This window comes from Gossypium arboreum, chromosome 7 (genome assembly GCF_025698485.1).
Source record: "Gossypium arboreum isolate Shixiya-1 chromosome 7, ASM2569848v2, whole genome shotgun sequence".
Taxonomy (NCBI): domain Eukaryota; kingdom Viridiplantae; phylum Streptophyta; class Magnoliopsida; order Malvales; family Malvaceae; genus Gossypium; species Gossypium arboreum.
The window spans coordinates 84,601,325-84,610,250 of record NC_069076.1 but is presented as its reverse complement, the minus strand read 5'-3'; the positions used below and the strand labels follow the sequence as shown (position 1 = coordinate 84,610,250).

General features: G+C 33.9%; 2 protein-coding genes across 5 annotated transcripts; one reads left to right on the top strand and one right to left on the bottom strand.

Annotated features, from left to right (window-relative positions):
• The first annotated feature begins 465 nt into the window (after positions 1-465).
• LOC108458298 (glucan endo-1,3-beta-glucosidase 14-like) lies at positions 466-3,771 on the top strand. Of its 4 annotated transcripts, none has more exons than XR_008285707.1 (4): positions 466-677; positions 782-1,815; positions 1,921-2,047; positions 2,175-2,893. XR_008285707.1 is itself a non-coding variant. In XM_017757647.2 (3 exons), exons 1-3 carry the CDS (start codon positions 611-613, stop codon positions 1,978-1,980), a joined length of 1,161 nt encoding a protein of 386 aa, XP_017613136.2. In that variant the 5' UTR covers positions 468-610; the 3' UTR covers positions 1,981-2,893. The 4 variants fall into 4 exon arrangements, 1 of the variants encoding a protein (XP_017613136.2); XR_008285706.1 differs by having other exon boundaries at positions 2,172-2,893; XR_008285705.1 differs by lacking the exon at positions 2,175-2,893 and adding an exon at positions 3,476-3,771 and having other exon boundaries at positions 468-677.
• Positions 3,772-4,154: 383 nt separating this feature from the next.
• LOC108458307 (cytochrome c oxidase assembly protein COX11, mitochondrial) lies at positions 4,155-8,604 on the bottom strand. Its single transcript, XM_017757660.2, has 8 exons — positions 8,383-8,604; positions 7,738-7,839; positions 7,088-7,436; positions 6,924-6,976; positions 6,045-6,117; positions 5,856-5,960; positions 4,694-4,774; positions 4,155-4,624 (listed from the first exon to the last, which is right to left on the bottom strand). Exons 2-8 carry the CDS (start codon positions 7,815-7,817, stop codon positions 4,523-4,525), a joined length of 843 nt encoding a protein of 280 aa, XP_017613149.1. The 5' UTR covers positions 7,818-7,839; positions 8,383-8,604; the 3' UTR covers positions 4,155-4,522.
• Positions 8,605-8,926: the final 322 nt, after the last annotated feature.

Below are 8,926 nucleotides of genomic sequence, written 5' to 3'. Positions count from 1 at the left end.
ATCTTTAAACTAAATTACACCTTAAAATAAGATTTATTTTATTTTGATCACTCTAATCAAGATAATTATTTAAACTAATTATTGTCGCTAAAATTTTGTTAATCCATGTAGCACATTAACCAATTGAATAAAAACAGGTGATACATCATTTTAACTTTTGACTATATATTAGGCACCTCTTTATAATTAATTCATTTTGTTTATTTTTCTTTCTCTTCTCTCAACGGGAATCCCTGTTCAAAGTTATCTACTTGATTTTCTCGTGATGGTCATATTGGAGAAGCCGTTCATACAATTTGGCACGCTTTTTTTCTTTTTTTCTTTTCCGTCTCATTTATTATCAAGGAGGTAAAATCAAATAATTTAAACGTCAAAGGTAATTTTATAAATAAATATTAATAATTTTCAATTCAATTTTATAAATAAATTGATATTGCATGAGATTTAGGCACCGACCATGTTATGCAAATATATATATAAATGATACATTACACTTGTGTTGAATCCTCTGTATCTAATTTTTCATGATATATATTTTCTTATTACGAAAATAAAGTGGTGAAACATTGGATTAGGAAACAGAGAAAGTATTATAAATTATAATGGAGAGATGGAGAAACAGATTAAGATGAGTTATATGGCTGCCTCTTCTCTTCTCCTACTTCTCTTTTTCTCAGGTTTCCAACTCTTGAGTTGCTCAACAAATGAAAAACAACTACATTTTTCTCCTTGAATTTTCACTAGTATTTGTGTTTCACTTTGTTTTTATGGTGTTTATCAGGTTCTCCAATCCAAATCCTTGGTCTTGGAGTTGGAATCAACTATGGCCAAATCGCAAACAATCTTCCATCTCCATCTCGAGTCGCCTATCTTCTCAAATCCCTCAATATCAGCAGAGTGAAGCTCTACGACGCTGATCTTAACGTTCTTCTTGCCTTCTCCCATACAAATGTCGATTTCATTATCGGACTCGGTAACGAGTATCTACCCAACATGACCGATCCTATCAAAGCTCGAAACTGGCTTCAGCAGCGAGTTCAGCCCCACCTGCCTCAAACCCGGATTACTTGCATAACTATGGGGAACGAAGTGTTCAAAACCTATGATCATCAGCTATGGTCTAATCTCCTCCCTGCAATGCAAACTGTTTACAACGCTCTTGTTGATCTTGGCCTTGATAAACAAGTAACCGTCACTTCCGCGCATTCTCTCGATATCTTAAGCATCTCTTTTCCGCCTTCCGCCGGTTCTTTTAGGCAAGATCTCGGCGAGTATCTTCACGGAATTCTCAATTTTCATGCTGAGGTTAAGTCACCTTTCTTGATCAATGCATATCCTTATTTTGCATACAAGGACAACCCTAACGAAGTTCCACTAGATTATGTGCTTTTCCAGTCTAATCAAGGGACAGTGGATCCAATTACCAACTTGAAATATGACAACATGTTGTATGCTCAAGTTGATGCTGTTTATTCAGCTATCAAAGCAATGGGGCATACTGATATCGAAGTCCGGATTTCGGAAACCGGTTGGCCTTCCCGAGGTGATGATGACGAAGCAGGAGCTACACCGGAGAATGCAGGGTTGTACAATGGGAACCTGTTGAAAAGAATAGAAGAAAAACAAAGCACACCGGCAAAACCGAATGTCCCGGTTGACATATATGTTTTCGCACTCTTTAATGAGAATTTAAAACCTGGTCCTGCATCAGAGAGGAACTATGGTCTCTATTACCCTAATGGAACCCCAGTTTATAACATTGGAGTTCAAGGTTATCTTCCAGGGATGGTATATACATCACCCAGCACAAAGATTGTAAGTAAAACATAAACTGTATATCCCTATACCTCCCCTACAATCTTCATTAATTTTCTCAACAACCCAGTCATGTTATTCTCCGTGATTTGAATTGTGTTGCAGGCATTATCTGTTGTCTCCAATGTTCTGTTCTTAGTTATAGCATACTTAATCTTTGCTTGAAAACTTGTGGATTTAAAGATAGAAGGATCATCAGATTAATTCAAATTCCAGAGAAGAGGAGTATAATGTGAGATATTCAATGCCCTGTTATTATATTAACTGTTTGAGCATGCATTCATCTCTATGCTTACATACATGTGAGCCCATAATAGTATGTGTCTAAACCCTTCTCTTTAATCCTTTGGAGTCAGCAGGTAGCCACATTTTATTGGACACAGTCTAGATGGTGGATACCGGTCACTCAAAATGATTCCATTAAAATTGGTTATCCGGATGATTGAGACAATTAATCTTCGACAGACATATAATATAATACAAAATAACATTTTTTGTAATATTAAAAAAGGGTGTTCAATCATCTGGTAGAGAATTTGGAATCATTTTATTGTAAGGCTTCAACAATTTAGTATGAATCAGCAGGACCCCTAGGATGCTGAATGCTATTGCTGTCAACTTTACATATGCACCAACTGGCTGGTCCGTAAAACTCCCATTCATGACATATATGTATTTGGTGTATTGAAACTCTTCTTTGTCTTGAGCCGAACAAAAGTCCAAATTGGCTTCCATCAACAAAAGCAAAAGTCATGAGGAACTCTGTAAGACGGCAGCCACTTTCTCACCAGTATCCATTTTCCCCCCTTTTCTCACCTTAAAACCTCCAAAACTACAACCTGCCTCTAAACAAAGTTGATGGCATCAGCTTTTGTTGTGTATCAATGTGTCTACTCCATTTCATTTTCAACTCTTTCTCAATCAACTACCCTACCTATTTAACACATAAAGCAGTTTTGGGTCTTCACATTCAAGGCAAAGTAGTTTTGCCTGTGAATTTTTTTTGCTACAAGTGTAATAATTTGTGTATTTATATACTATGCATATTACTTTAATCTGAAATAAATCTTTTATAAAATTGTTCATATTAATAGTTATATAAAATTTAATATATTCATATATTTATATCATATTTATTTTTTATATCGTGTAATATTTTAATTCATATTTTAAAAAATCTAATCTACAAATCTCATGGAACAAAACCTTCTAAATCAAAATAGTGTACTTTTTTTTTTACTAATTAATACTATACTGTTTTACTTTTTTAAAAAAAAACCTATACTGCTTTGAATGTATGTACATCTAAGTGTGTTTTTGAAGATGAAATTGCTTTTAAGAAATATGAAAACTTAAAATTAAAAGAGTTAGGTGGCTTTCAACTTCAGGGCCCATGGCTTTGAATCATGGAAACCTTGCATCAGCATATGAGATTTGACAGATTCATGAATTTATTTGATAATCAAACTCGAAAATAGTTGAAGGAAATAAAATTTTAAATCATTTTAGTAATTAATTATTGTAGACATGATCCAATGAACATCAAACAGGTCCCTTCTTCATCAATGAACTTTATATTGTAAAGAAAATAGAATTATGAGGAAATCGACAGAAACCAACAACAAATATGGGTTTGATGTATTGCTTCCTTTGTCTGCAGGGAATGAGGCAAAGCATTTATCACTTACACTCAGTTGATAGAAGAGCATTAGTTTATTAAACAAAAAGATTCAGAAGCAGATGATACTATAGTTAAATTTGATGTTAAATATAGATTCTTTTAATAAAAGAGGAAGTGGATGAAGATTTTACAGGGCTTAGGCTGCCTTTTTTCTTTTAAAGTTATACTTGGGATAGGGTTCCCATCTTCCATAGATAATAGAAATATTATTCTTTGTACCGAAATGGATTGGTTTAGTATTGTTATATATGACATCAACAACTTCATCACATTAACTTACAAGTGTTAAAACATTAGATATAAAATAAAAATTATTATTATAAATTTAAACTTACTACGAGAAACATTTTCTTTATTGTTGTCGCAAACAAATCATATAAATAACTAAATATTACCAATTAAAATTAGTTTATTACTAACTAATATATTCAAACCTACCCTTTTAGTTAATTTGATTATGTTTATTTTTTTTCTTTTTCAATGCACAAGATTTAGGAATTATATCAAGAGATTACGATGAATATCCTCGTTTATGTACTTGGTATGATTCAAAACTCACAACGACCAACGCAGACAAACAGTGCTAGGAACTCCATAGTAGATAAAACACATACGGACAGTGACATTCGCATTTACTCCATACTAGAACAACCAAGGATTTTACACAAGTTCTGCACTTCCTTGTTAGATGCTAAAACATTTTTGCAAATTTCAGTACCCATATGAAACAACGAAAGGAAATTGAAAATGATAACTAGTATAACAATAATAAACCCTAGCTACAAGCAGTTGGTTTTGTTTAGGGAATGACTGAAAAAGTTGGTATGAAGAGGGAGGTGCCTGGTACAAAAATTGACTGTTTCCACCATAAAGAGGTGAAAGGAGACTGTAATAACAAAATAATTCCGACAAAAGAATGTTTCTTCTCCCTCTTCTCCCGGTATATGAAAATGGGATCCTAACCAATAGTTTTTATTCTCATGTGAATGATATTCTATTTTCACTATGAATTTAAATATCCCCCTTCTATTCTTCGGAAACCTTGAAAAAAGTATATGATAAAATCAGGTTGTTTATACCATCCATTCGGGCATCTGTTTCAAACTCAGGATCTATGTAGAAGAAAACCTGAAAGAAAGTACAGGTTAGTTGACGATCACCAACAAGTTTTGCCTTTTCAACAGTAAAAAGACTTACAGGCATGTCAATCTGCTCTCCAGGAAGAAGACGCTGCTCCTCAAAGCAAAAGCACTGGATTTTATTGAAATAAACAGCAGCCTGAAGAGGAACACGAACAGGCAAGAAACCGAGTCAAAGTTTTAAGGCTTGAAATATGATAATGACAAACATTACCAGTAAGTTAATGTGTTCCTATGTAATCAATTTTTTCGCCCTAAAGGTTTTTTTTCTTCCACTTTCTAGCTTATCATCTCATAACAAGCTCATTGTATTTCACCTAATGTTTCTTTGGTCATCCAATTTGTAGAAAAGGATAATCAAATTATGTAAAAGTAAAAAATAAAAAATTAGAGGATAAAGAAAGCCAAGTATTGGTACAAACATATGAAAACAACTGCGTGGTTCGAAAGTGAGCTTTAACCTGCCTCACGGGCCATCTTCAGGACTGGAATTCTATCTTAGCTATTGGATATTTTGGGCCTATCTTACATAAATATTACTTCCTTTTTTGCTTGCAAAAGGAAAATCAAAACAAGAGTTGATTGCAATAATTTTATCTCAAACTTGAAGATACCCTCATCAAGAGATATTCCGACTAAATTAACAGTTGGAATACAGACTCTTCCTGGCTAAGACCATTAGAAAAACAATATTGCAGATTCTCCTATCGTGACACCTAGAAGCCCCAATGGCAAACTATAAATATAAAATTAATGATACCGGAAACCTTCAAACATGCTTGATAAGAGATTAGGCATAGACTCATGCGGGTTCCACTAAAAAATTCCAGAAATAAATTTAGACACGGAGTGAGAAAGAGAAAAGGAAGTGTATGTCATGGAATCTATGACATGCACAAGAGGATAAATGAGTAGCAGAGCTCAGCAGACAAATTTCTCAATCCAAACTAGAATTGTAGTAACAAGGATATGACAAAGAATAAATTATTTGAACAATAATATTGAAAGGAAGACTACTAAATCATGTACATAATTCAAGCCTAAACAGCACAAGTCAAACCTAAGCTAGCAAGAAATGGTTAAAAAGCCTAACGGCTCACACAACCAAATAACGTTTGAGAGGTTGACAAAGATCTGAACAAACACCAATAACTTAACTTTAGAAATAACAAATTTCAAAGATCCAAATTTCATAATGGAGCATGATTAAGTATCAGTACCTTCATAGGGGTGACATTATATGTAGAGACACCAGTTATGGGTTTTGAACTTCGATTTTCAGCAGTATAAAAAGCAAGAGCACTTTCTCCAGGCTTGACTCTCACCTAGCAGAAAAATAAAAAAAATAAGGAAATAATTGATAAAAGAAGCACTCTACAGTGCCCAAAAACAACAGAGAAATTGAGAACCTCTCTTTGAGTTGGAACAAATTTCCAGGGCATTCCATCCGCCACATCAGCATTGAATTGCACTACTATCTCCCTAAAAGGATAAGAGAAAATTTCTCAAACAAAGGCATAGAAGTACAAGAAAGATACTATCGTGATGCAAGTCTAACAGCTTCATAATAGCATCTTTAGAAATGCATGAATTGAATTGAACAAACTAGCTGATGTGAAATGATGAATGATACTAAAATTTACCACCTCACTCCTATTTGTTACCTTCTTGTAAAAAAGTCGCATCTGTATATAAAGAAGAAGTATAATCGGAAGGGAGTGATACCCTGCAATCTGTCTTATGACACCTTTTATGGTTTTACCTCATAAAACATCCCATTCCCCTCTTGATTTGTTTCAGAAATAACATTGCAAGACCATTATTGGTTTAAGTTGTTTCCCCATCATACTCAAATGTTTCTTGCAACAAACAAGTTTCAACGTTTTCCCATCATTTTTCTAATAAGAAGAATGGTAACTGGTTTCTTATTGAGGGAATGACTTCATGCTCTAAAAGTTAGAATAAAGCCTTATCACTCTCATAGGAACTCGTTTCTGTCTCATTCTTCCACAAATCTCACTTTAAAAACAATAATAATAATAATAAATAATCATGATTACAACTAACCAAAGAAACATATACATATCTAAGCAGAAAATGTCAAAAAGTAGAACTGAGAATGTTACAAGCAGAAACAAACCCCAGAAACAGGTTTAACACATAAAACAGTACAAAAACTAAGCATTGAAATAGAATCACAATAAAATTAACAGAAAGGATATTATGATGATAATCATGAAAAATATAGATAAAGATAAGCTCTTACATCCAAAGCCTAGAAAGCGCACCTTGTTGCTACTGTCCCATCTTTTTCATGCCGAGCAACCTTTTCTTCAACACTCTAAAGAAAACAAATATATGTTCTGGTTGAAAACCAATAGAAAAAAGAAAAGAAGAAAACCCTGAAAATAGTAAAAGGATAGGATAAAGAATAGCATAACCTCAGCTTCACCTCACGGCGTTGGACAGTACCACCATACCCAGTAGCCTGGCAGAATCTTCGGTATAATGGGACAGCAGCGTAACTACTTCCCACCATTGCAAACACTAATGCAGTAAGATACAAAAGAGTCTTTTTGGATTTCCTCTCAGTGGAAGCATGGGATACATGAGAAGCATATTGGCGCTGACTGCTAAAGGAAGATAATCTCACTAAACATCGAGAACCATAAGGAAGGAAATCAAAAGACCTCGTTAGAGGCTTTGTGCTAAATTCACATCTTGGCATCAGACCATTGTTGCCACACCCAGAAGAAGCTTTAAAGAACTTGTAACTCGAATATAAAGAATCAGGAAAAAATCTGGAGCAACAAAAAAATGTTCACTCAGGTAATAAACTTCTTAGAATAGCATGCTTGCATTAAGGTTTGGACTTGGGAGAAATATGAAATGGAAAAGAAAAATTTTTTGAACTCTGGATGTATCCAAATTTCAGAGGATTACCATTTAAAGGCTAAAGCAAGACTGTGAAAGAATAATTTAGCTTATTAGGCTTTTACAACCAAGCATAAATACCTGCGTCTTAGTTCTTCAAGTAAAAGTTCCAATGGCACAAGCAAAATTAAAAGGCCCAAATTTGAATATTGGTAACATGGTGATTACCTTGATTCGTGTGACAAAATCCGTAGATTCTTCGAGTGATTCAAGAGAGAAATTCTACTTGAAATTCTTGACCATGACATGATGTTAGGCACCTATGCGTCACTGCAAGTGCAGCAGCAAAAAAGAAAGCAATGAACATTGAACAATAAATTCTACTAGAAAATCTTGACCATGACATGATGTTAGGCACCTATAGCAATTGAATTCGAATTTCAGTTTGGTTATAACAAGTTACAATAAAATCAAACCGAATCAGAAATGATAAAAGGAAGCCTATATATATTCATTATAATCAAACACAAGAATGGCTTCCTTTAACAAAAAAGTTTCCCAATGAAAAGTTTTTAAAACAAAATAAATTAGATATAACAAATGCCAATAACTTTTCCACGCCATATATATATAGCAGACTAAAGGCAAACAACAGTCTACCAGTTCCAAATCCAAAGGAGCAAAGCAGTGTTTCACATAAAAGAAACGCATGGTATGGTACCCACTATCAAACTAATCAAAAGCATTGACTAATTTACTCAAAAAGGACCAAATTTTGAGCATGAACGGGTCGAATAAAAGTAACCCATATCAGAACTAAGGACATAAAGCTTGAAATAAAATGATGAAATTAATACCGAGAGCTTTATATACCTTGGAAAGGGTATTGGCCAAAACTGAGGATGGAATCCCAAATTAGTAATTGTAGCGTCTTCTCCTCGGTTTCAGCCTTGGAGCTTCTGGGAAAGTTGGAAGCTTGAAAGCGTGGGTAGCTGAAAGAAAGGAGCCGCTTTAGCCTCCACAGGAAGCGAGACTAGAGGAAGGGGAAAAATAAAACAAAACAATTAGTTGCTTAAAAGGTTAATTTCCTCAAATGGCACCAAAGATATTGAGTGTTGGTCCACATTTACTGTTTCTAAATGGGTTAATGCATATTTCAGCCCCTGAACTTATTAATTTTTATCTATTTGGTATCTAATTTCTTTTATGAATAAAAGAATTAGGGAAAAATCAAATACTAATTTAAGTGATAAAATTTATTTGATATATTTTTAAAACTAAGGGTATTTTCGGATTGGTGGTGCGCTTATCTGCTGTTAGTGTAAAAATAGCGATGACGGTGAAATTAGATACCATAACATGAGACAAAAAAAATATATAAACACATCGACTTTGGAAGTAAATATCCATCCAAAAA